Below are 27,169 nucleotides of genomic sequence, written 5' to 3' on the forward strand. Positions count from 1 at the left end.
CATTGACTACATCGAGCTTCGCCTTTAACCCACTAGCGATAGCCTTAAAGGGCGAAGCCTATACGATATAGAACGTTAGTTACATATTGTAACTCTAGATTCTATGAGTATAGGCGCAGCCCTTTAAGTTTTGGGCCTCACTGGTTTTTCCTATATGGCTGAAGAAAAAGCTATTAGTAGGGAAACGAGCGGCCGGTCTCACTCCAATTTATACACGGTGAGACCGGGGTTGGGCCTGCAGTTAGTGGGCGTGGACTAAAGTTTTCAGTGCTGCGCATGCGCGCGAAGGATAAACCCACTAGCGATAGCCTTAAAGGGCTGCGCCTATACTCATAGAATCTAGAGTTACTATACGTAACTAACGTTTGTTGAGCTCCTCGTCGTTGCGGACGGCCAGCTGCAGGTGGCGGGGGATGATACGGCTCTTCTTGTTGTCGCGGGCGGCGTTTCCAGCCAGCTCCAGGATCTCAGCGGTCAGGTACTCCAGCACAGCCGCCAGGTAGACGGGGGCGCCGGCACCAACGCGATGTGCGTAGTTGCCTTTACGCAGCAGCCTGTGAACACGACCGACGGGGAACTGGAGCCCAGCGCGGGAAGAGCGAGTCTTTGCCTTCGCTCTGGCCTTTCCGCCGGTTTTGCCTCTGCCTGACATGATGGATGTTGTTTGTTTCCTTAAACACGCTAGGAGAAACTGCGGCGAGCTTATCGAGCCCTCCTTTATATCCGCAGATCGAGCGGGACGGTTCATGCTAGACCAACCTGAATAGAAGCCTCCAGCAAAGCAGCGGAGGACGGCCTGCACTTCTGTCCAATAAGCATAGAGTACTCAGGCGGTGGGTTGTTTCATTGGGCGACGCTGAGCTCCAGGAGGGGCCTCTCACCAATCAGGACCCGGGGATCTGGAGGAGCGTCACTATTTCAGGGCTAGCTCCGCAGCTTAAAAGCCGGCTGTCTCGCCAACACTAGACTCTTTTCCCGAATCAGAGACAAGCTACAAAATGGCAAGAACCAAGCAGACCGCTCGTAAATCCACCGGAGGCAAAGCCCCCAGGAAGCAGCTGGCCACCAAGGCTGCGCGCAAGAGCGCCCCGGCCACCGGCGGCGTGAAGAAGCCTCACCGTTACAGGCCCGGTACCGTGGCTCTGAGAGAGATCCGTCGCTACCAGAAATCTACGGAGCTGCTGATCCGCAAGCTGCCCTTCCAGCGCCTGGTGAGAGAAATCGCTCAGGATTTCAAGACCGACCTGCGCTTCCAGAGCTCCGCTGTCATGGCTCTGCAGGAGGCCAGCGAGGCTTACCTGGTCGGCCTGTTTGAGGACACCAACCTGTGCGCCATCCACGCCAAGAGGGTAACCATCATGCCCAAGGACATCCAGCTGGCCCGCCGCATCCGCGGAGAGAGAGCTTAAACTGCTGCTGCTCCACTGACTATAACAACGGCTCTTTTAAGAGCCACTTCACTGTACTCAAGACAAAACTCCTTCGTTGCCCTGCTTGTTAAAGACAGTTAATACATATGACTAACTAGAGAATTGACTGCAGAGCTTAAAGTACATATCAATACCATTGGAGTATTGAATAAATTAAGTAATAACAATATAATAAATTAAAATCAAGTTATTACAGTACATCTTTTTAAACATTTAACTTTAATCCGATTTACAACATTAATTGAACAGGAAACTTATTAGCATGTCATATTGCCATATTTACAGGAATTGCAGTCAAATATTTGTTGCTTTAGTAGCTCTGCATAGAATACACATGGGAAGGTACACAAGCTAAGACCCGGCCTGCTATTATTCTAACATTCATGAGGTCTGATATTTCACTTCAACTGTTAAATGGAACCATGGTCACAGCTGTAATTCAATTGTTTTATTATTTAAAGGGAGATGACTGATCTACTCTGTGCAAAAACTCATCAAACAGCTTCCGCTAATTAAGAAGGTGCTTTTGGTAAAACATTACAATGGTTTTGAAAGACAATCCCCAGGGATTGGAGCCCATGCAAACAAGTGAACTATTTGAAGCCTTGAACATAATTGTAACAGTTGCATTAAAGGCATTCATCAAGAGAACATGTATACCCCACTGATATAGACTCAGATGAAAATATTAAGTATCACTGAATACTGTAAACACAATCACAGGCTGCTATCATCTCACTGCAATTATATTTGCATTGATTTCCAAGGCAACGATATATAAGACCTCCCCCCCCCCCCTTTTCTCTTCCAAAATGAGTTCAAAAGCACCACAGCTCCACCAAAACCCGTTTCCCAGCTGCTTCACATGTTTGTTCAGAGTGACCGAGTGAAAACAAGCACCGGCTGATGATTCCTTTGCACTAAAGTCACGTTTTTGTGCAGGCAGCAAACAAACCGCTGATGGCTGAGGCTCCTGGGGAAGTTGAGCCAGACCTCCTGTCAGCGCCGTGAACTTTTCATGCTGAGGGTGCTGGAGATTCATTCTATAATTAGGACTTAATTCAATATCCATGTTGAAATAGGCAATTTGACTAAATATTCACTTCAAGCAATGATCATATCAATATTGTAGCACATTTAACACTAGGATACATGTTTATGTGTATTATTTTAATCATTGTGTAAAATAATCATTAAAACATGGCAAATGTTTTTGGAAAACTATTGGTCTTGTGAGTGAGAGATCTCAGTCAACCTGTCCATATGTTACCTATTGATCAATAGATCAAGTCTTCTCAGACTTTTATAGCCAATAACACATTCATATTACAAATGAAGGCTTGAGTGTCAACACGCTGTGTATCCAGAATGTACACGCGTGTGAAGTTTGTGTAGATTACTGTGGGTAAGTGGTAGCATGTTAACAAGTTATTTGAACCATTCATACTTTACGTATGTAGTGCTTTATAAACAAACACTATAACACAAAGTACTTTCCATGCTTGCTGCGGTAAAAACAAAACCCCTACCCTTCACTAACGCCCGTCACTTTACAATTATAACCACCAGGGGGGGGGGAAACTCCTCATCCTCGTTAGTGACACAGATCACTGATTTGTGAAAGTAGATTATACATCCTACAGTACAAAACTGCTGTTGCATTTAAAAATATCTATTCTCAGATGTAGAAGCTATGCAAGATGTTTTAGATTTATTCAAGATGGCTCTTCTTCAATTTAATTAACCACAGTAATATCATTAGTTAAAAGTGGCCGTCTAAATATTATCTATGATATGGTCATAATATGGTCATGTCATTAGAGTCAGGACAGGTTGTCTCCATAGAGAAAGTGTGTGGCTCTTAAAAGAGCCTTTGGTTTGATGTCTCCACAGAGGCGTTTACTTGGAGCTGGTGTACTTGGTCACGGCCTTGGTGCCCTCAGACACGGCGTGTTTGGCCAGCTCCCCGGGCAGCAGCAGACGGACGGCGGTCTGAATCTCCCTGGAGGTGATGGTGGAGCGCTTGTTGTAATGAGCCAGACGAGAGGCCTCACCGGCGATGCGCTCGAAGATGTCGCTCACGAAGGAGTTCATGATGCCCATGGCCTTGGACGAGATCCCAGTGTCGGGGTGGACCTGCTTCAGCACCTTGTACACGTAGATGGCGTAGCTCTCCTTCCTGGACTTCCTCCTCTTCTTTCCGCCCTTACCGGGGGCCTTCGCCACCGCTTTCTTGGAGCCCTTCTTGGGCGCAGGCTTCGCTGGTTCAGGCATTGTCACGATATTTTTCGTTCAAATGAGTACGGACTCTGGTGGCCAGGCTGTACTTGAACACATCACATGTAAACCAACATGTGCCGTTCCCCCTCTGTCATTGGCTGAATTTGGAGCGCCAGTGTAACAGCACGTGGGAGTGTCTCCGTGTTCGTGAATCCATTATTCTGCTGCTGACAGATGTTGAACTGTAGAGCTCAACTGTAACATTTGGAAGGTTAAGAAATGCAAGATGTCTGAAACATATTATAATTTATGTTAGTATCCCATTTGTATCATTTAAAACAATCTGAACCAAAGCCAACTGATACACAGCTCTAAATGATAAGGGAACCCTTAATGGTCCCAGTAAAACACCAGGTCAGTTCAACTTCAGGTTTATCAATCTGTCCATTTAAGAAGCACAAGTGATTGTGAGTACATTTTAACCTATTTTGGTGCAAATGAAAGTGACAGGCACTGTAAACCCAGACAGACCACACACACACACACACACACACACACACACACACACACACAAACACACACACACACACACACACACACACACACACACACACACACACACACACACACACACACACACACACACACACACACACACACACGCACACACACACACAGGCCCCACTCACTCGTTCAGAGCAACACGGTGATATGTAAGGAGCGTTACCATGAACAATCTGGTAAGTGACTTTTTTAAAGAACAGTGGAAACAGTTCAAATACAAAGTTTCTCTCTGGTAACATCTGGTTACACAATCAATCAAGTGCTGTGTTTTATTTTTGTGTGTATTGCAATAGGGTCTCGATTAACCAATGAGTGAGTCAATAAGTCAGTCAGTCAGGGTCCAGAAGGCTGAAGTGTAAGGCCGTTGCCAAAGCCCTGCAGTACAAGGGGACGTCAGTGGCTAACGCACGCTGTGGTGTGCACGGAGAGGACACTTGTGTGTTCTTCATAGCAACAAATGTAGTTGCTGAGTGTGAATTTAGATATGCACTAAATGGCTGTGTATATTATTGTATATGTGTGAGTGTCTGTGTATTCATATTAATGTCTTCTTGTGAATCTATTTTAATTAAAATACAAGGCAGATTAGTTTAGCAACATGATGACTTTATTTAGCTTGACCAAACATTTTTTTTTTCTGTTTTCTTACCACTCTCTCCATGTGCTTCAGTGACAGATGGAATAAGTAATGTCGACTACACTTCCTTTATTTGTGGTCACATTGTTACTTTGTCTATAGTTATATAGATCCAGGGGTGACTCATTTTTCACCAACGTGTGTTTCTGCACAGACTTGAAGCGTAAAGGTCCTCAACATCCATTCAGAGCAACAAACTGGTGAGGTGCAGCACCTAAACAAACAGCTCTGTCCATGGTCCTTGAAGATATAAACAATTTAGTTTTGTATTTATACTCTGAACCTTAAAAAAAATTCCCTATTTTAATGACAGCCACACATCAAGTTGATGCAGCTACAGAGCTCATATTCAAAACTCAGAACAGAGAAGAAGCTGTAATAAAACAGGTGAAGCTGAGCTAATGGAAAACAAAGCTTCTGACGATCATATAGGAGAGTTCAACTGGTAGTGGACGTTGTTCCGGTTCACATGATTTGGAGAGCAGCGCCATCTGTTGGCTTCCTGATGTTACTTAAGTATATATACACAAACATGTATATGATGTGAAACTGCAATTGTCATTTATATGAGCAGCTCACCCGCAACTTCAGTACTCTACTCGTTCTTATGCAAGTGTGTATATATGTTTAAGTGTATTTATATAAATAAAATTATAAATATAAAGTGTTTTTAAGTGTCACTTATATATTTAGCAGTTAAAGACCAGAGGAAAAACGATGAATGAATATTATAACTAATGTGATTGTACAAAACTGATTTAAACTTAAAAATACTCTTTAAAGAAGTATGGTTTATGAAGTACAGTAGAAATCGCTGCATATCATGTCTTCATAGCCAAAAGCTGTACTATATATTTTTTTTGTTTTGATGTGAGATAACTTCGAAATATTATTAACAATTAGAAATACTCAGAGTGCTGAGCAGAGGATGTGAGCTCTCATTGACTTGGTGTGTGGCTCTTAAAAGAGCCGTTGTGTTGTTGAGCTGTTGGAAAGTGAGTTTATCCGCCGAAGCCGTACAGAGTGCGGCCCTGTCTCTTCAGAGCATACACCACGTCCATGGCGGTCACGGTCTTCCTCTTGGCGTGCTCGGTGTAGGTGACAGCATCGCGGATCACGTTCTCCAGGAAAACCTTCAACACGCCGCGGGTCTCCTCGTAGATCAGACCGGAGATACGCTTCACTCCGCCACGGCGAGCCAGGCGGCGGATAGCGGGCTTGGTAATTCCCTGGATGTTATCACGGAGAACTTTTCGATGACGCTTTGCGCCGCCTTTCCCGAGACCTTTTCCTCCCTTTCCTCGTCCAGACATCTTGTTCAGTTAGATGAGATCTAGTCAATGAGTTTCTCCGCGGGAACCACAGCTATTGATAGCTTGACTGAGGACCTGATAGAAGACCGAGGCCGCCGTCTTCCTCCTCTGTGGATCCTCATGGCAGCTGATAATTAAGTCTATTGTGCTCTATTGTCCTACATCCAAACCTCCACAGGTTTGGATGTAAGACGGCAGATATTAAAGTCTGACACTTTACCACTTGTGTGTATTAGGAGTAGGACTGTAGCACGTTTTCATCAAGAAGGAGTAGTGCCTGTGAAAAACGATTGGTTAAAAATTAGAGTAACATTAGGACTGTTTGGGAAATACTTAGAGAATGTATGAATATTGAGCAACCTTGAGTGAAAAACAGTGGTCACACAAAGAGTCAGTTCACGATTTATCCCTTAGCTCTCCTGTTGTCCTCAAATTAAAAAGTATCCTTTGAGTCATTTTGACCCCAGCAATTAAAACACTCCATAACATTATTATAATACAAATTGTTACCTAAGTATATGTTTCCAGTATGGTTTGTTTCATTGTTGACTACTCAAATTGCTTTTTATCTAAAACACAACCCCCAACCAAAAGTAAATGTTATATTCAAAAGTGTTAGTGCCGTATAAGCACTTGATGCTTGTCTTGAACTGTTTTGGATAGTTTTATGAACATGCCCATTTATTATTAGTCCACGGTGACAGTGTGACTATGTTCATCTTTCATTTGGTATCATTGGATACTGACCAGTTTTAAAAGCACCTCATGTATGCTTGACAATGTTGTTGATTACAAACTGTCATTCTGCTGGATTATATTTTACTACATTCATCTGGTTTCATTTGCACATATGGACCTCGGATAAAATGGTCATGGTTTTGTGGTGGTATCCTTAGAGTCGTATTTTCATCCCCCGCCACCTGAAGCTGCCCGTCAACAATGACGAGGAGTTCAACAAACTTCTGGGCAGAGTGACCATCTGTCAACTTTGTCTTTCCTTTCCTACCTTTGATTCATGACTTAAAATCTATGGTTAAAATCTATAAGATCGACAACAGCACTGTTTTCGTGGTTTTGCTATGAGCTTGGATGGGGGTGATTGAAGGGGTGGGGGGTGTTTTTTTTTTTATCATTGTGAGAATTGAAAGTACTCTGTGTTATAGTGCTTGTATAAAAAGTAATACATAAATCAAGTATGTTTGAATGGTTACAATTACATGTTTACATGCTACAATTTACACAAACACTTTCACATACTGCACACGTGTGTACATTCTGGATACACATAGTGTTTGTTGACACTAAGGCCTTCATTTGTTATTTGAATGTGTTATTGGCCATACAAATATGAGAAGACTTGATCTATTGATCAATAGGCAACATATTGACAGGTTAACAGATATTTCTCACACATGGGTCAAATAGTTTTTCAGAAACGTTTGCCATGATTTAATGACTATTTTACACAGATAATGATTACCATAATCTACAGAAACCTGTATCCCAGTGTTAACATGGTGAGCAAAAGTTGGTATTTACTAAGTAGATAATTTGCTAATTCCAGTAAAGCTTAAACATTTTCTGGAAAATAAATGATTGAACCTGTTGACTTTTTGTGTAAAATGAGAGAAATGTGCCACAATCTTTAATTAATCATCGCTTGAAGTGAATATTTGTTTAAATTGACAAATTCAACATGGATATGAACTGTAGCGGCAATGACTCTCCAGCAACCTCAGCATGAAACGTCGAGGCGATGATAGGAAGTCTGGCTCAACTTCGCCAGGAGCCTCGGCCATCAGCGGTGTGTTTGCTGCCTCCACAATTACTTGACTTTATTACAAAGGGATCATCAGCAGGTGCTTGTTTGTACTCGGTCTCTCTGAACAAACATGTGGAGCAGCAGGGAAACGGGTTTTGGTGGAGCTGTGGTGCTTGTGAACTCATTTTAGGAGAGAAACTAGTGGGAAAAGCCGCTGAGCAGCGCTGCTCACCGCGGTGAACGGGTCTTGTTTGGAGACTCCACCGACAAAATGCAGAGAGCATCAGAGCTCTTCATGAGTTCAATTTGAAGACAAATAAGTCCGCTACCTGCTGCCTCACTGTCAGCCTCCAGCACCGCTTACCCACTGACTTTTCACTCGTTATTGAGTGAAGAGAAAACACAAGTGTCTCGGCGTTCACACTGCACATAGGAGCCACAGCTCGACTGAGTCTTCACGGTTCTCATGGTGTGTTCATGTACCGCCTCCCGATCAGGACTCATCATCAGTCCTGTAACTCACTCCGATAGTTCGTCGTTGATTTAAACGCAAAGAGAAAGATGGCAGAAGTCGCTCCAGCTCCAGCTCCAGCCGCCGCCGCCGCCAAGGTTAAAGCGGTCAAGAAGAAGGTCGTGAAAGCGAAGCCCGCTGGCCCCAGCGTCAGTGAGCTCATCGTGAAAGCCGTGTCCGCGTCCAAGGAGCGCAGTGGCGCGTCAGTGTCCGCCCTCAAGAAGGCTCTGGCTGCCGGAGGTTACGATGTGGAGAAGAACAATTCCCGCGTCAACACCACCATCAAGAAGCTGGTGGTCAGCGGGACCCTGGTCCAGACCAAGGGAACCGGGGCCACAGGCTCGTTCAAGATGAGCAAGAAGGTGGAGACCAAGGTCCATAAGCCGGTGAAGAAGGCCGCTCCCAAAGCGAAGAAGCCCGCCGCCAAGAAACCTGCAGTGGCTAAAAAGCCCAAGGCAGCGGCAGCAAAGAAGCCAGCAGCCGCCAAAAAGTCCCCGAAGAAGGTGACGAAACCAGCAGCGGCCAAGAAGGTGGCCAAGAGCCCTAAGAAGGTGGCGAAGAGCCCCAAGAAAGTGGCAAAGAGCCCCAAGAAGGTGGTGAAAAAGGCGCCTGCTGCCAAGAAAGCCCCCGCGAAGAAGGTCGCCAAACCCAAAGCGAAGAAGACCGCAGCCAAGAAGAAGTGAGCTGTCCTCACAGTGAAACAGGTCTATCCTGGTAAAAGGCTCTTTTAAGAGCCACACACGTCTATCCACAAAGAGCAGACTCCTCATCATCCATCACCACTGTCAATAAATATGTAGAGACAGAGTCCTGAGGTAAAGGGAGATAAGTTGGATAGAATCATATGAAATGTCTCTTACGATGTCAAGATTTAGAAGTTAGTTAATATCAAAACATAAAATAATATAAAACATAGTTTAGACTGTGTGAAGGAGTAGCCGATTTCTACCGTCACAAACAGATCATGTAACATGATGTTCAGCCATATCCAATTTACTTCATGCACTTTCTAAAGAGTGTGCCTTTGTTGTTATATTTATCGTAGTTTCCACATGTCTTTCCTTGCTAAATATATAATAAATATAAAAGTGACAGCTGCTTAGAAAAATGACAATTCCCGCTTCACATCATACAACTTCACTGTACTGTAGTAGCATCAGGCTGCCAAATGATGGAGATGTTCTCCAAATTATGTGAAGCGGAACAACGTCCCTTACCAGATGAACTCTCCTCCATGTCCTGTCAGAAGCTTTGTTTTCCAGTAGCTCAGCTACTCCTGTTTTATTGCAGCTACTTGTTGAGTCATGAAGGACGGTTGTTGATACTAGTTGTGTTCCTGATACACACCAGTGATGAATTTATTTTACATTTAGTTTGCAAGCGTGTGTGTGTTCGGTGTGTGCGAGCGACTTTATATGCATTTAATGGTTGCGTGTGTGCTTGTCTCTAAAGACGGCAAAGTATTATGATCTGACCTGATACAATATCCCTGTTATCACTGTTTGGACCATATATATTTGCTTAAATGTACATTTGTTGTATATACATATCAGGGGACTTAAACAACAAAGTCTTCTATATATATAGAAGGCCAGGATGCACTACTGTAATAGAATTGTAGGTTTCACTACCCTACCTCCTTGTCATTGGTCCAGGAGGAAGTGGGGCAGGGGAATCCATTGATGCTCTTAATGGATGTTGTGGAGCAGATCGCAGCCGTTTTACTCTTCAAGTCTGTGCAGAGGTGAAAAACTGAGATAACTGTATCTAGATAACTACAAAAAAATGTATGGTATTACCACAGTGTTGTCGACATTACACATTTCATCTGTCACTCAAGCACATGGAGAGAATGGTTAGCAAACTAGAAAAAATATTTCTTTGTCAAGCAAAGTAAATTCATCATGTTGCTAAGATTATCCGTCTTGTATCCTAATAAAAAGAGATTAACAAACAGACATTAACATGAATACACAGACTGACATATCCCCACACATGCATTCATAAACACACACGGCCATTTAAAGCATAGATACATTCACACAGAGCCACTTCATGTGTTGCTATTCTTTTCTGCCTGATTTTTTTTCTGACTGACCAATGACAGCTTCCCATGTCAGCCCACCTGTGTGATCACATTCAAGTAGAGCTCTGAGGCTGAGCACTGAGGGGTGACTGGGTGAAGGATTAGTTGTGTTCCTGAAACACACCAGTGCTGAATTTATTATTCAAGCGTGTGTGTGCGAGCGAGTTTTTATGAATTACATGGTTGTGTGTGTGCTTGTTTCTAAAGACGGCTAAGTAAAATGATCTGAGTTAAATGTACCCAGATATATATATATATATTTGTATATAAAGTGTTTTGTTATCAAATCTGCTTTTTATATGGATATTCACAACGAATAAATAATAAATGATTGCTTCAAAATGTCTGACCTTTGTGTTCACAGGTCCAACTATCAGCTTTCGCCTCAGGATGTTCAACGGTTAAAGGAACTGGCCCAAGGGTCATCTCATGACCAACAATACAGCCTTAGCTCACCTTATGAGGCCAAAGCTATTTGAGTTCACTGAAGAAGACCCTGAGAAGTGGCCGAAAGCTCAGAAAACAAAAGGAGCTTCTGGTTGAATTGATCCAGAGTAAACTTCAGTGCTCAAAATGTTTGTTGTGTCATCCAAACCATTCAGATGGTGACGGAGCTCCATGCACCTTTCATGACTTCAAGCCTCATCAGTGTCACACCAGAAGATTCACAGGAGGAAAGTATACAACAATAATAATAATGATGGCTGAGTTACATGTAGCTGCTCCACTTCAATGGTCCTGCAGTTGTGCATGCTGGACCACTGTCATGTTTGCTGTGTCACTTTAATACAACAGAGGACTTGGTCAGTGATTTGAATGAAAACCTGATTCATGTGAAACACGTCCATAATAACACATGTGACTGGAAACACAGCACCTAACTTTTAAAAGCTGCTTTTAAAAATTACGCAGCTGTACCAGAGCGATCGTTATGACTACATTACTTTGTGAATAATAGTTTATAAGATGTGTAATGAATAGATACATTTACTTCTCACTCTAGATGACAAATGTAAAGAGGTTGAAATCTGAATTAAATCTGTTGTACCCACACTAGTTTCTATTTCATTGGGAAGTTATTTTGTTTTTGGTTTCATGTTGTACATCATGACAGATGTATGCAGGTCCCTTTCATATTAATGATTGTGTCCTCACTAGATGATACATCTGACAGAACAACTACACGAATGAATACATACTAACTGCTTATCTACCCAAAATGACTTCAGTTTGTGTATTTTTCAAGTTGGTGGGTGCCATGAGGAAGTTTGCTCTTTGGAGATGAGTGTGTGTGGCTCTTAAAAGAGCCTTTGTGTCGATGGTTTCAAGCAGCTTTGCTTTACTTGGACTTGGGGGCCTTCTCGGTCTTCTTGGGCAACAGAACAGCCTGGATGTTGGGCAGCACGCCGCCCTGAGCGATGGTCACTCCGCCCAGGAGTTTGTTGAGCTCCTCGTCGTTGCGGACGGCCAGCTGCAGGTGGCGGGGGATGATACGGCTCTTCTTGTTGTCGCGGGCGGCGTTTCCAGCCAGCTCCAGGATCTCAGCGGTCAGGTACTCCAGCACAGCCGCCAGGTAGACGGGGGCGCCGGCACCAACGCGATGTGCGTAGTTGCCTTTACGCAGCAGCCTGTGAACACGACCGACGGGGAACTGGAGCCCTTTAAGGCTATCGCTAGTGGGTTTATCCCTCGCGCGCATGCGCAGCACTGAAAACTTTAGTCCACGCCCACCAACTGTGGGCCCCACCCCCGGTCTCACCGTGTATAAATTGGAGTGAGACCGGTTGCTCGTTTCCCCATTTTTCTTCAGCGATGAAGCAGCACGAACGATCGAACATCCGCTTGTGCCCGGGGTGCCAAACCGGGTACATCATGTCCAGAGACCTCCACCCGCGCTGCGAATCCTTCCTCGGCCCAGAGCACGCCGGCCTCGCGCTCACTCCCGGAGCCTTACTCGATGAACCTGAGAGACGCCGGCAAGCCGAGGCTTACGCGGATATGGATGGCGAAGGATTCGCATCACAACGCGCTTTTGGTCTGGACCAAGCCATGGAGTTTTTCGACGGTCGCGGACCGGAGTCGGACGACTCCGCTCCCGGTGCAAAAGATCAATATCCTTCCGTCGGTTCCCCCCTTGAGACCGAGGGGTCGGACTGCACGGTTTTAACTTCTGCCACCGCTGAGCTGACGGGCATGGGTGCCCTCGTGCAGCTGATGCCAGGAGTAATTCAAAAGGCGGCGGCCTCAAGGCAGATGACGGTGCCTCTTCCTCATGTCACGGACGCGCTGGAGGAAGGCATCGGGGTCGAGCCGACACGACGGCGCCGACAGGACGCATGGTGGCCGTGTATCCCGGCGATCAGCGTTTACCTGGCCAGTGCAGCGGAGGAGCCTATGAAGCTGAAGTCTCCAGTCCTGTCCTATGTCCCCATCACAAGGGTGGTGGGGATTTCCAACAAGGGTTTTCCACTCGTACCTCCACTGGAGCCAAGCCTGGCTTTCGTGTTCGGTGTGTCATCTAACCCGCTCGGGGGACGGCGACCCACACCGCCCTCCCCCTCGAGCCAAACACTGGCACGACTGGCTGACCGTACCCACCAGTGTGCCTTCCAGCAGCTAGCCGCCGCAAACAACATGGCGATGTTGTCCTACTGGGTGAAGTCAATGACTCTGGAACCTGACCTGGTTGACAAATCAGAGGCTCTGAGTCAAGCCACTTCCATGCTCCTGACGCTGAGTGCCTCGGTCGCAGTGGGGGCGTCCCGCACCGCCGCCTGGCAGACCCTCATCCACCGATGTATTTGGTTGGATCAGTCCGGCTTTTCAGAGAAGCTGCGAAAGGAGCTCATGGAGGCTCCCATCAGTCTTCTTCGGGCCCCGGCTGCAGACGGCGGTCGAAGAGATGCAGAAGGCGGCAGATGGATATAGAAGACACCTGTACGGGCCACAGGAGCACCGTCGAGACCGCCGGGCTCCTCCACAGTGGCGGACGAGGCGTCCTGCGGCTTCCGCCGCGACAGCATCTCCAGCTCCAGCTGTCCAACCCCCATCTTTTCCTCCTCGGACCGGCCCGCCAGCGGAACGGCAGAATCGAGGGAGGAACCGGAGAATGGCCTGCACCTGGTCCAACCCACCGGAGGAACCCCCCAGGAAACAGGGGAGGAGATTTTGACATTGGGGGGGGAAGACGTGTGTCAAGTCTGTTGGGAGTTTTGAAAGTTTTGAAATAAAACAAAAACATCTTCCCCAGAAGAGCAGATCCTTTAGACAATCTGTACCAGAGTTCAACGTCTCTGCTGCCACTTTTCGTTTTCGTTTTCACACACATTATTCCCCACACTGTGTGAGCTGCCCTCTGATTCACGGCACAGACTCACAACACTAAGTCACTACATCTCCTCTGTCACAGAGACAGAGTGTTCCCCCACTCCTTTCTCGACTAAAAGTAAGTGTGTCCATAAGTCCACGAGAGCCGTCACCACGCCTCGTGTTGACAGCACACACACTGTATCTGCACTCAGCGTCTCCCCCCCTCCTTTCTCAAGGAGCGAGGGTTTGACGGCACGTACGAGCTGCGTTCAGGAGCCTTGTAAAATAAAAGGACTTCCTAAGCGGCCGTTCTCTGCCATTGATGCGTCATCAACCTGTCAGCATCTGACAGCCGTCATCACGCTTCGTGTTGACAGCGCACACACTGTGTCTGCACTCAGCGTCTTCCCCCCTCCTTTCTCAAGGAGACAGGGTTTGACTGCACATACGAGCTGCGTTCAGGAGCCTTGTACAATACAAAGACATCCTAAAACTTTTCTGCCGTCGACGCGTGATCCCCGTGTCAGCGTCTGACCGCAGGTGCAGTTGAGAGCCTGTGTGCTCCGAGGGCTTCTGATCAGCTCTTTCGCTGCGAGCCCCCATGGGTTGTTCCGGAGTCTGCTCCGATGCGGACAACGGCGGCCAGGGCTCTGGCTTGGCTCGTCACCATGACAGCCACAGCGCACCAAGCAAGTGCACGTCCCCTCTCAGAGCATTGCTCAGAGTGGCAGCGCGCATGTTTAATGGACAAATGTCATCTCAGGAGCATTGTCTCGCTCTCCAGTCAGAGCTACAGGAACTTTTGAGGAAAAATGCAATTTCCAAAGTTCCTCAGGGGGAGGAGACACAGGGGTTTTACTCCCGTTATTTCCTGGTCCCGAAAAAGACGGGAGGCGTGAGACCCATCCTCGACTTGTCTCTGTTCAACAAGTCGATCATGGAGAGGCGGTTTCACATGCTCATGAGAGCGCGGCTCTCACGACAGAGAGTAGAAGCTTTGACAGCTCTTCTCAGCCGCGTCACGCCCCCCAAGGTTGTGACAGCTCTCTCTGTCATGCGCCTGCTGGGCATGATGTCAGCAGGTCACGTGGTAGTGCCCCTGGGCCTAATACACATGAGACGTCTACAGAGATGGTTTATTCATCTGCACGTCGATCCTGTGCGTCAGCGAAGACGCATGGTGACCGTTCCTCTCTCAGTGAACGCAGATTAACCCACTGGAAGAATCCCCGCACAATGTCAGCGGGAGTGCCGCTGGGCAGAGCTGCATCACACATCTCAGTGTTCACAGACACATCTCTCTCAGGATGGGGAGGGACGTGTCTGTCACAAGTGGTGGGAGGACAGTGGCCAGACCACATGTCTCTCCACATCAACGCGCTGGAGCTCCTCACGGTGCAGAAGGTTCTCCAGCACTTTGCGTCACTGCTGCGGGATCAGCACATCCTGATCCGCACAGACAACAAGGCGACGGCAGCCTACATAAATCGCCAAGGAGGAGTGCGCTCCGCGCAGCTGCTGAACATAGCGAGGCGGCTGCTGCTGTGGACACACACACACTTTCTCTCAGTCAGAGCAGTGTATATTCCCGGTGTTTTGAACACGGGAGCGGACATCATGTCGAGGGGAGGTCCTCGACACGGAGATTGGAGCCTTCATCCCGATCTGGTGAGTCAGATTTGGAGCAGGTTCGGCAAAGCAGAGGTGGATCTGTTCGCCTCTCGAGGAAACGCACAGTGCGCTCTGTGGTTTTCTCTGAGCGTGCGGGACAACCCTCCGCTGGGAGTGGACGCGTTAGCGCATCGGCCGTGGCCCAGGATGCTTCTTTACGCTTTTCCACCGGGTCCTTTGATTCCACGGTTCTGTTCTAGAGGAACGGCTGTCAGCCATCCTCGTAGCTCCGGAGCGCACGGGCGCGTCATGGTTTCCATGTCTGCAACAGCTGATCTCAGGGTTGCCGTGGGAGATTCCGTGGCGCGGGGACGCTCTCTCTCAGGCAGGAGGAGCGATCAGGAATTACCCGATGATAGGTCAGCGTCTGTGGGCCTGGCCGCTGAACGGGAACATTTAGAGAGACTGGGTCTCTCCCAAGATGTTGTGCGCACAGCTCTGCTGTTGGCTTTGACATCTGCAAAGAGAGTTAGTGATTTGTCTGCTCTCTCTGTGGCACCTTCATGTCTTCGGATCCAAGGAGATTGCAGCTCGGCTATTCTACGCCCTAATCCTGCTTTTACGCCTAAAAGCATCACGAGCTCTTTCCGATCAAGAGTGATCACTTGGAGGGGTTTTTCCCACCCCCTCACAATTCAGAGGAAGAGGCCACTTCCCATCTTCTTTGTCCTGTGCGTGCGCTGGCCTGTTATGTGGCGCGCACGGCCGTGGTGAGACGCACACAGCGTCTGTTTGTGCATTACAGGGAGCAGTCTCAAGGGCTCCCCCTGTCGGCACAGCGCCTGTCTCACTGGCTCTGTGAGGCCGTGTCACAGGCTTACCTCTCATCAGGGATGGATCCTCCACAGAACATCAGAGCACATTCCACCAGAGGAATTTCCTCCTCTGCGGCTTTGCATGGAGGAATGACAGTGGGGGATATCTGCACTGCAGCTTCCTGGTCTTCCCCCTGTTCTTTCATCCGCTTTTACCTGCGGGATGTTTCCTGTTCCTCCATGACTCACTCTGTACTGAGTGTTTTGTCAGAGTGATGGTTTAATTGATGTCTATGTATGATGCTCTCCCTCTCATCTTTAGAGCTGGGGAGAGTTGTCTGACTTCTACTCTGTATTTTCTGGACTGTTACAGTGCGTAACGTTCGTCTGACACGTCTTACAGCAGTAGAATTTTCCTGACCATTCCACCATGGAATATTCTTCATATTCCATTATGATGCCTGGAATGGTTGATGGTTATAAGGCAGATGAGTTTATGCTTTTGGTACTGTACAGACCCAGTGAGGCATTGACTACATCGAGCTTCGCCTTTAACCCACTAGCGATAGCCTTAAAGGGCGAAGCCTATACGATATAGAACGTTAGTTACGTATTGTAACTCAAGATTCTATGAGTATAGGCGCAGCCCTTTAAGTTTTGGGCCTCACTGGTTTTCTATATGGCTGAAGAAAAAGCTATTATTAGGCAAACGAGCAGCCGGTCTCACTCCAATTTATACACGGTGAGTCCGGGGGTGGGGCCCACAGTTGGTGGGCGTGGACTAAAGTTTTCAGTGCTGCGCATGCGCGCGAGGGATAAACCGACTAGCGATAGCCTTAAAGGGCTGCGCCTATACTCATGGAATCTTGAGTTACAATACGTAACTAACGATCTGGAGGAGCGTCACTATTTCACGGCTAGCTCCGCAGCTTAAAAGCAGGCTGTCTCGCCAACACTAGACTCTTTTCCCGAATCAGAGACAAGCTACAAAATGGCAAGAACCAAGCAGACCGCTCGTAAATCCACCGGAGGCAAAGCCCCCAGGAAGCAGCTGGCCACCAAGGCTGCGCGTAAGAGCGCCCCGGCCACCGGCGGCGTGAAGAAGCCTCACCGTTACAGGCCCGGTACCGTGGCTCTGAGAGAGATCCGTCGCTACCAGAAATCTACGGAGCTGCTGATCCGCAAGCTGCCCTTCCAGCGCCTGGTGAGAGAAATCGCTCAGGATTTCAAGACCGACCTGCGCTTCCAGAGCTCCGCTGTCATGGCTCTGCAGGAGGCCAGCGAGGCTTACCTGGTCGGCCTGTTTGAGGACACCAACCTGTGCGCCATCCACGCCAAGAGGGTAACCATCATGCCCAAGGACATCCAGCTGGCCCGCCGCATCCGCGGAGAGAGAGCTTAAACAGCTGCTGCTCCACTGACTATAACAACGGCTCTTTTAAGAGCCACTTCACTGTACTCAAGACAAAACTCCTTCGTTGCCCTGCTTGTTAAAGACAGTTAATACATATGACTAACTAGAGAATTGACTTCAGAGCTTAAAGTACATATCAATACCATTGGAGTATTGAATAAATTAAGTAATAACAATATAATAAATTATAATCAAGTTATTACAGTACATTACAATCCATCTTTTTAAACATTTAACTTTAATCCGATTTACAACATTAATTGAACAGGAAACTTATTAGCATGTCATATTGCCATATTTACAGGAATTGCAGTCAAATATTTGTTGCTTTAGTAGCTCTGCATAGAATACACATGGGAAGGTACACAAGCTAAGACCCGGCCTGCTATTATTCTAACATTCATGAGGTCTGATATTTCACTTCAACTGTTAAATGGAACCATGGTCACAGCTGTAATTCAATTGTTTTATTATTTAAAGGGAGATGACTGATCTACTCTGTGCAAAAACTCATCAAACAGCTTCCGCTAATTAAGAAGGTGCTTTTGGTAAAACATTACAATGGTTTTGAAAGACAATCCCCAGGGATTGGAGCCCATGCAAACAAGTGAACTATTTGAAGCCTTGAACATAATTGTAACAGTTGCATTAAAGGCATTCATCAAGAGAACATGTATACCCCACTGATATAGACTCAGATGAAAATATTAAGTATCACTGAATGCTGTAAACACAATCACAGGCTGCTATCATCTCACTGCAATTATATTTGCATTGATTTCCAAGGCAACGATATATAAGACCTCCCCCCCCCCCCCTTTTCTCTTCCAAAATGAGTTCAAAAGCACCACAGCTCCACCAAAACCCGTTTCCCAGCTGCTTCACATGTTTGTTCAGAGTGACCGAGTGAAAACAAGCACCGGCTGATGATTCCTTTGCACTAAAGTCACGTTTTTGTGCAGGCAGCAAACAAACCGCTGATGGCTGAGGCTCCTGGGGAAGTTGAGCCAGACCTCCTGTCAGCGCCGTGAACTTTTCATGCTGAGGGTGCTGGAGATTCATTCTATAATTAGGACTTAATTCAATATCCATGTTGAAATAAGCAATTTGACTAAATATTCACTTCAAGCAATGATCATATCAATATTATAACACATTTCTCTCATTTAACACTAGGATACATGTTTATGTGTATTATTTTAATCATTGTGTAAAATAATCATTAAAACATGGCAAATGTTTTTGGAAAACTATTGGTCTTGTGAGTGAGAGATCTCAGTCAACCTGTCCATATGTTACCTATTGATCAATAGATCAAGTCTTCTCAGACTTTTATAGCCAATAACACATTCATATTACAAATGAAGGCTTGAGTGTCAACACGCTGTGTATCCAGACTGTACACGCGTGTGAAGTTTGTGTAGATTACTGTGGGTAAGTGGTAGCATGTTAACAAGTTATTTGAACCATTCATACTTTACGTATGTAGTGCTTTATAAACAAACACTATGACACAAAGTACTTTCCATGCTTGCTGCGGTAAAAACAAAACCCCTACCCTTCACTAACGCCCGTCACTTTACAAATACAATTATAACCACCAGGGGGGGGGAAAACTCCTCATCCTCGTTAGTGACACAGATCACTGATTTGTGAAAGTAGATTATACATCCTACAGTACAAAACTGCTGTTGCATTTAAAAATATCTATTCTCAGATGTAGAAGCTATGCAATATGTTTTAGATTTATTCAAGATGGCTCTTCTTCAATTTAATTAACCACAGTAATATCATTAGCTAAAAGTGGCCGTCTAAATATTATCTATGATATGGTCATAATATGGTCATGTCATTAGAGTCAGGACAGTTTGTCTCCATAGAGAAAGTGTGTGGCTCTTAAAAGAGCCTTTGGTTTGATGTCTCCACAGAGGCGTTTACTTGGAGCTGGTGTACTTGGTCACGGCCTTGGTGCCCTCAGACACGGCGTGTTTGGCCAGCTCCCCGGGCAGCAGCAGACGGACGGCGGTCTGAATCTCCCTGGAGGTGATGGTGGAGCGCTTGTTGTAATGAGCCAGACGAGAGGCCTCACCGGCGATGCGCTCGAAGATGTCGCTCACGAAGGAGTTCATGATGCCCATGGCCTTGGACGAGATCCCAGTGTCGGGGTGGACCTGCTTCAGCACCTTGTACACGTAGATGGCGTAGCTCTCCTTCCTGGACTTCCTCCTCTTCTTTCCGCCCTTACCGGGGGCCTTCGCCACCGCTTTCTTGGAGCCCTTCTTGGGCGCAGGCTTCGCTGGTTCAGGCATCGTCACGATATTTTTCGTTCAAATGAGTACGGACTCTGGTGGCCAGGCTGTACTTGATCACATCACATGTAAACCAACATGTGCCGTTCCCCCTCTGTCATTGGCTGAATTTGGAGCGCCAGTGTAACAGCACGTGGGAGTGTCTCCGTGTTCGTGAATCCATTATTCTGCTGCTGACAGATGTTGAACTGTAGAGCTCAACTGTAACATTTGGAAGGTTAAGAAATGCAAGATGTCTGAAACATATTATAATTTATGTTAGTATCCCATTTGTATCATTTAAAACAATCTGAACCAAAGCCAACTGATACACAGCTCTAAATGATAAGGGAACCCTTAATGGTCCCAGTAAAACACCAGGTCAGTTCAACTTCAGGTTTATCAATCTGTCCATTTAAGAAGCACAAGTGATTGTGAGTACATTTTAACCTATTTTGGTGCAAATGAAAGTGACAGGCACTGTAAACCCAGACAGACCACACACACACACACACACACACACACACGCACACACACACACACGCACACACACACGCACACACACACACACACACACAGGCCCCACTCACTCGTTCAGAGCAACACGGTGATATGTAAGGAGCGTTACCATGAACAATCTGGTAAGTGACTTTTTTAAAGAACAGTGGAAACAGTTCAAATACAAAGTTTCTCTCTGGTAACATCTGGTTACACAATCAATCAAGTGCTGTGTTTTATTTTTGTGTGTATTGCAATAGGGTCTCGATTAAACAATGAGTGAGTCAATAAGTCAGTCAGTCAGGGTCCAGAAGGCTGAAGTGTAAGGCCGTTTCCAAAGCCCTGCAGTACAAGGGGACGTCAGTGGCTAACGCACGCTGTGGTGTGCACGGAGAGGACACTTGTGTGTTCTTCATAGCAACAAATGTAGTTGCTGAGTGTGAATTTAGATATGCACTAAATGGCTGTGTATATAATTGTATATGTGTGAGTGTCTGTGTATTCATATTAATGTCTTCTTGTGAATCTATTTTAATTAAAATACAAGGCAGATTAGTTTAGCAACATGATGACTTTATTTAGCTTGACCAAACATTTTTTTTTTCTGTTTTCTTACCACTCTCTCCATGTGCTTCAGTGACAGATGGAATAAGTAATGTCGACTACACTTCCTTTATTTGTGGTCACATTGTTACGTTGTCTATAGTTATATAGATCCAGGGGTGACACATTTTTCACACCAGCGTGTGTTTCTGCACAGACTTGAAGCGTAAAGGTCCTCAACATCCATTCAGAGCAACAAACTGGTGAGGTACAGCACCTAAACAAACAGCTCTGTCCATGGTCCTTGAAGATATAAACAATTTAGTTTTGTAATTATACTCTGGACCTTAAAAAAAATTCCCTATTTTAATGACAGCCACACATCAAGTTGATGCAGATACAGAGCTCATATTCAAAACTCAGAACAGAGAAGAAGCTGTAATAAAACAGGTGAAGCTGAGCTACTGGAAAACAAAGCTTCTGACGATCATATAGGAGAGTTCAACTGGTAGTGGACGTTGTTCCGGTTCACATGATTTGGAGAGCAGCGCCATCTGTTGGCTTCCTGATGTTACTTAAGTATATATACACGAACATGTATATGATGTGAAACTGCAATTGTCATTTATATGAGCAGCTCACCCGCAACTTCAGTACTCTACTCGTTCTTATGCAAGTGTGTGTATATGTTTAAGTGTATTTATATAAATAAAATTATAAATATAAAGTGTTTTTAAGTGTCACTTATATATTTAGCAGTTAAAGACCAGAGGAAAAACGATGAATGAATATTATAACTGATGTGATTGTACAAAACTGATTTAAACTTAAAAATACTCTTTAAAGAAGTATGGTTTATGAAGTACAGTAGAAATCGCTGCATATCATGTCTTCATAGCCAAAAGCTGTACTATATATTTTTTTAGTTTTGATGTGAGATAACTTCGAAATATTATTAACAATTAGAAATACTCAGAGTGTTGAGCAGAGGATGTGAGCTCTCATTGACTTGGTGTGTGGCTCTTAAAAGAGCCGTTGTGTTGTTGAGCTGTTGGAAAGTGAGTTTATCCGCCGAAGCCGTACAGAGTGCGGCCCTGTCTCTTCAGAGCATACACCACGTCCATGGCGGTCACGGTCTTCCTCTTGGCGTGCTCGGTGTAGGTGACAGCATCGCGGATCACGTTCTCCAGGAAAACCTTCAACACGCCGCGGGTCTCCTCGTAGATCAGACCGGAGATACGCTTCACTCCGCCACGGCGAGCCAGGCGGCGGATAGCGGGCTTGGTAATTCCCTGGATGTTATCACGGAGAACTTTTCGATGACGCTTTGCGCCGCCTTTCCCGAGACCTTTTCCTCCCTTTCCTCGTCCAGACATCTTGTTCAGTTAGATGAGATCTAGTCAATGAGTTTCTCCGCGGGAACCACAGCTATTGATAGCTTGACTGAGGACCTGATAGAAGACCGAGGCCGCCGTCTTCCTCCTCTGTGGATCCTCATGGCAGCTGATAATTAAGTCTATTGTGCTCTATTGTCCTACATCCAAACCTCCACAGGTTTGGATGTAGGACGGCAGATATTAAAGTCTGACACTTTACCACTTGTGTGTATTAGGAGTAGGACTGTAGCGCGTTTTCATCAAGAAGGAGTAGTGCCTGTGAAAAACGAGTGGTTAAAAATTAGAGTAACAATAGGACTGTTTGGGAAATACTTAGACAATGTATGAATATTGAGCAACCTTGAGTGAAAAACAGTGGTCACACAAAGAGTCAGTTCACGATTTATCCCTTAGCTCTCCTGTTATCCTCAAATTAAAAAGTATCCTTTGAGTCATTTTGACCCCAGCAATTAAAACACTCCATAACATTATTATAATACAAATTGTTACCTAAGTATATGTTTCCAGTATGGTTTGTTTCATTGTTGACTACTCAAATTGCTTTTTATCTAAAACACAACCCCCAACCAAAAGTAAATGTTATATTCAAAAGTGTTAGTGCCGTATAAGTACTTGATGCTTGTCTGGAACTGTTTTGGATAGTTTTATGAACATGCCCATTTATTATTAGTCCACGGTGACAGTGTGACTATGTTCATCTTTCATTTGGTATCATTGGATACTGACCAGTTTTAAAAGCACCTCATGTATGCTTGACAGTGTTGTTGATTACAAACTGTCATTCTGCTGGATTATATTTTACTACATTCATCTGGTTTCATTTGCATATATGGACCTCGGATAAAATGGTCATGGTTTTGTGGTGGTATCCTTAAAGTCGTATTTTCATCCCCCGCCACCTGATGCTGCCCGTCAACAATGACGAGGAGTTCAACAAACTTCTGGGCAGAGTGACCATCTGTCAACTTTGTCTTTCCTTTCCTACCTTTGATTCATGACTTAAAATCTATGGTTAAAATCTATAAGATCGACAACAACACTGTTGTTGTGGTTTTGCTATGAGCTTGGATGGGGGTGATTGAAGGGGTGGGGGGTGTTTTTTTTTATCATTGTGAGAATTGAAAGTACTCTGTGTTATAGTGCTTGTATAAAAAGTAATACATAAATCAAGTATGTTTGAATGGTTACAATTACATGTTTACATGCTACAATTTACACAAACACTTTCACATACTGCACACGTGTGTACATTCTGGATACACATAGTGTTTGTTGACACTAAGGCCTTCATTTGTTATTTGAATGTGTTATTGGCCATACAAATATGAGAAGACTTGATCTATTGATCAATAGGCAACATATTGACAGGTTAACAGATATTTCTCACACATGGGTCAAATAGTTTTTCAGAAACGTTTGCCATGATTTAATGACTATTTTACACAGATAATGATTACCATAATCTACAGAAACCTGTATCCCAGTGTTAACATGGTGAGCAAAAGTTGGTATTTACTAAGTAGATAATTTGCTAATTCCAGTAAAGCTTAAACATTTTCTGGAAAATAAATGATTGAACCTGTTGACTTTTTGTGTAAAATGAGAGAAATGTGCCACAATCTTTAATTAATCATCGCTTGAAGTGAATATTTGTTTAAATTGACAAATTCAACATGGATATGAACTGTAGCGGCAATGACTCTCCAGCAACCTCAGCATGAAACGTCGAGGCGATGATAGGAAGTCTGGCTCAACTTCGCCAGGAGCCTCGGCCATCAGCGGTGTGTTTGCTGCCTCCACAATTACTTGACTTTATTACAAAGGGATCATCAGCAGGTGCTTGTTTGTACTCGGTCTCTCTGAACAAACATGTGGAGCAGCAGGGAAACGGGTTTTGGTGGAGCTGTGGTGCTTGTGAACTCATTTTAGGAGAGAAACTAGTGGGAAAAGCCGCTGAGCAGCGCTGCTCACCGCGGTGAACGGGTCTTGTTTGGAGACTCCACCGACAAAATGCAGAGAGCATCAGAGCTCTTCATGAGTTCAATTTGAAGACAAATAAGTCCGCTACCTGCTGCCTCACTGTCAGCCTCCAGCACCGCTTACCCACTGACTTTTCACTCGTTATTGAGTGAAGAGAAAACACAAGTGTCTCGGCGTTCACACTGCACATAGGAGCCACAGCTCGACTGAGTCTTCACGGTTCTCATGGTATGTTCATGTACCGCCTCCCGATCAGGACTCATCATCAGTCCTGTAACTCACTCCGATAGTTCGTCGTTGATTTAAACGCAAAGAGAAAGATGGCAGAAGTCGCTCCAGCTCCAGCTCCAGCCGCCGCCGCCGCCAAGGTTAAAGCGGTCAAGAAGAAGGTCGTGAAAGCGAAGCCCGCTGGCCCCAGCGTCAGTGAGCTCATCGTGAAAGCCGTGTCCGCGTCCAAGGAGCGCAGTGGCGCGTCAGTGTCCGCCCTCAAGAAGGCTCTGGCTGCCGGAGGTTACGATGTGGAGAAGAACAATTCCCGCGTCAACACCACCATCAAGAAGCTGGTGGTCAGCGGGACCCTGGTCCAGACCAAGGGAACCGGGGCCACAGGCTCGTTCAAGATGAGCAAGAAGGTGGAGACCAAGGTCCATAAGCCGGTGAAGAAGGCCGCTCCCAAAGCGAAGAAGCCCGCCGCCAAGAAACCTGCAGTGGCTAAAAAGCCCAAGGCAGCGGCAGCAAAGAAGCCAGCAGCCGCCAAAAAGTCCCCGAAGAAGGTGACGAAACCAGCAGCGGCCAAGAAGGTGGCCAAGAGCCCTAAGAAGGTGGCGAAGAGCCCCAAGAAAGTGGCAAAGAGCCCCAAGAAGGTGGTGAAAAAGGCGCCTGCTGCCAAGAAAGCCCCCGCGAAGAAGGTCGCCAAACCCAAAGCGAAGAAGACCGCAGCCAAGAAGAAGTGAGCTGTCCTCACAGTGAAACAGGTCTATCCTGGTAAAAGGCTCTTTTAAGAGCCACACACGTCTATCCACAAAGAGCAGACTCCTCATCATCCATCACCACTGTCAATAAATATGTAGAGACAGAGTCCTGAGGTAAAGGGAGATAAGTTGGATAGAATCATATGAAATGTCTCTTACGATGTCAAGATTTAGAAGTTAGTTAATATCAAAACATAAAATAATATAAAACATAGTTTAGACTGTGTGAAGGAGTAGCCGATTTCTACCGTCACAAACAGATCATGTAACATGATGTTCAGCCATATCCAATTTACTTCATGCACTTTCTAAAGAGTGTGCCTTTGTTGTTATATTTATCGTAGTTTCCACATGTCTTTCCTTGCTAAATATATAATAAATATAAAAGTGACAGCTGCTTAGAAAAATGACAATTCCCGCTTCACATCATACAACTTCACTGTACTGTAGTAGCATCAGGCTGCCAAATGATGGAGATGTTCTCCAAATTATGTGAAGCGGAACAACGTCCCTTACCAGATGAACTCTCCTCCATGTCCTGTCAGAAGCTTTGTTTTCCAGTAGCTCAGCTACTCCTGTTTTATTGCAGCTACTTGTTGAGTCATGAAGGACGGTTGTTGATACTAGTTGTGTTCCTGATACACACCAGTGATGAATTTATTTTACATTTAGTTTGCAAGCGTGTGTGTGTTCGGTGTGTGCGAGCGACTTTATATGCATTTAATGGTTGCGTGTGTGCTTGTCTCTAAAGACGGCAAAGTATTATGATCTGACCTGATACAATATCCCTGTTATCACTGTTTGGACCATATATATTTGCTTAAATGTACATTTGTTGTATATACATATCAGGGGACTTAAACAACAAAGTCTTCTATATATATAGAAGGCCAGGATGCACTACTGTAATAGAATTGTAGGTTTCACTACCCTACCTCCTTGTCATTGGTCCAGGAGGAAGTGGGGCAGGGGAATCCATTGATGCTCTTAATGGATGTTGTGGAGCAGATCGCAGCCGTTTTACTCTTCAAGTCTGTGCAGAGGTGAAAAACTGAGATAACTGTATCTAGATAACTACAAAAAAATGTATGGTATTACCACAGTGTTGTCGACATTACACATTTCATCTGTCACTCAAGCACATGGAGAGAATGGTTAGCAAACTAGAAAAAATATTTCTTTGTCAAGCAAAGTAAATTCATCATGTTGCTAAGATTATCCGTCTTGTATCCTAATAAAAAGAGATTAACAAACAGACATTAACATGAATACACAGACTGACATATCCCCACACATGCATTCATAAACACACACGGCCATTTAAAGCATAGATACATTCACACAGAGCCACTTCATGTGTTGCTATTCTTTTCTGCCTGATTTTTTTTCTGACTGACCAATGACAGCTTCCCATGTCAGCCCACCTGTGTGATCACATTCAAGTAGAGCTCTGAGGCTGAGCACTGAGGGGTGACTGGGTGAAGGATTAGTTGTGTTCCTGAAACACACCAGTGCTGAATTTATTATTCAAGCGTGTGTGTGCGAGCGAGTTTTTATGAATTACATGGTTGTGTGTGTGCTTGTTTCTAAAGACGGCTAAGTAAAATGATCTGAGTTAAATGTACATTTGTTGTTTAAGTCCCCAGATATATATATATATATATATATTTGTATATAAAGTGTTTTGTTATCAAATCTGCTTTTTATATGGATATTCACAACGAATAAATAATAAATGATTGCTTCAAAATGTCTGACCTTTGTGTTCACAGGTCCAACTATCAGCTTTCACCTCAGGATGTTCAACGGTTAAAGGAACT

The 27,169-nt window shown here is 45.3% G+C and overlaps 9 protein-coding genes across 9 annotated transcripts; 4 read left to right on the forward strand and 5 right to left on the reverse strand.

Moving 5' to 3' along the window:
* Positions 1-358: 358 nt before the first annotated feature.
* LOC132997025 (histone H2A-like) lies at positions 359-12,222 on the reverse strand. The gene is made up of 2 exons (XM_061067396.1): positions 11,867-12,222; positions 359-671 (listed from the first exon to the last, which is right to left on the reverse strand). Exons 1-2 carry the CDS (start codon positions 12,220-12,222, stop codon positions 359-361), a joined length of 669 nt encoding a protein of 222 aa, XP_060923379.1.
* LOC132996566 (histone H3) lies at positions 999-1,409 on the forward strand. The gene has a single exon (XM_061066866.1). The coding sequence runs from the start codon at positions 999-1,001 to the stop codon at positions 1,407-1,409; it is 411 nt and encodes a 136-aa protein (XP_060922849.1).
* On the reverse strand, positions 3,330-3,704 carry LOC132996569 (histone H2B). The gene has a single exon (XM_061066869.1). The coding sequence runs from the start codon at positions 3,702-3,704 to the stop codon at positions 3,330-3,332; it is 375 nt and encodes a 124-aa protein (XP_060922852.1).
* On the reverse strand, positions 5,853-8,552 carry LOC132996572 (histone H4). Its single transcript, XM_061066872.1, has 2 exons — positions 8,544-8,552; positions 5,853-6,164 (listed from the first exon to the last, which is right to left on the reverse strand). Exon 2 carries the CDS (start codon positions 6,162-6,164, stop codon positions 5,853-5,855), a length of 312 nt encoding a protein of 103 aa, XP_060922855.1. The 5' UTR covers positions 8,544-8,552.
* LOC132996570 (histone H1-like) lies at positions 8,467-9,120 on the forward strand. Its single transcript, XM_061066870.1, has one exon. The coding sequence runs from the start codon at positions 8,488-8,490 to the stop codon at positions 9,118-9,120; it is 633 nt and encodes a 210-aa protein (XP_060922853.1). The 5' UTR covers positions 8,467-8,487.
* Positions 12,223-17,249: 5,027 nt separating the features above from the next.
* LOC132996567 (histone H3) lies at positions 17,250-17,660 on the forward strand. The gene has a single exon (XM_061066867.1). It carries the CDS (start codon positions 17,250-17,252, stop codon positions 17,658-17,660), a length of 411 nt encoding a protein of 136 aa, XP_060922850.1.
* Positions 17,661-19,606: 1,946 nt separating this feature from the next.
* LOC132996568 (histone H2B) lies at positions 19,607-19,981 on the reverse strand. The gene has a single exon (XM_061066868.1). The coding sequence runs from the start codon at positions 19,979-19,981 to the stop codon at positions 19,607-19,609; it is 375 nt and encodes a 124-aa protein (XP_060922851.1).
* A 2,084-nt stretch (positions 19,982-22,065) lies between these two features.
* Positions 22,066-24,763, reverse strand: LOC132996573 (histone H4). Its single transcript, XM_061066873.1, has 2 exons — positions 24,755-24,763; positions 22,066-22,377 (listed from the first exon to the last, which is right to left on the reverse strand). Exon 2 carries the CDS (start codon positions 22,375-22,377, stop codon positions 22,066-22,068), a length of 312 nt encoding a protein of 103 aa, XP_060922856.1. The 5' UTR covers positions 24,755-24,763.
* Positions 24,678-25,331, forward strand: LOC132996571 (histone H1-like). Its single transcript, XM_061066871.1, has one exon. The coding sequence runs from the start codon at positions 24,699-24,701 to the stop codon at positions 25,329-25,331; it is 633 nt and encodes a 210-aa protein (XP_060922854.1). The 5' UTR covers positions 24,678-24,698.
* The last annotated feature ends 1,838 nt before the right edge of the window (positions 25,332-27,169 follow it).

This window comes from Limanda limanda, chromosome 23 (assembly GCF_963576545.1).
Source record: "Limanda limanda chromosome 23, fLimLim1.1, whole genome shotgun sequence".
In the NCBI taxonomy this organism is placed as follows: domain Eukaryota; kingdom Metazoa; phylum Chordata; class Actinopteri; order Pleuronectiformes; family Pleuronectidae; genus Limanda; species Limanda limanda.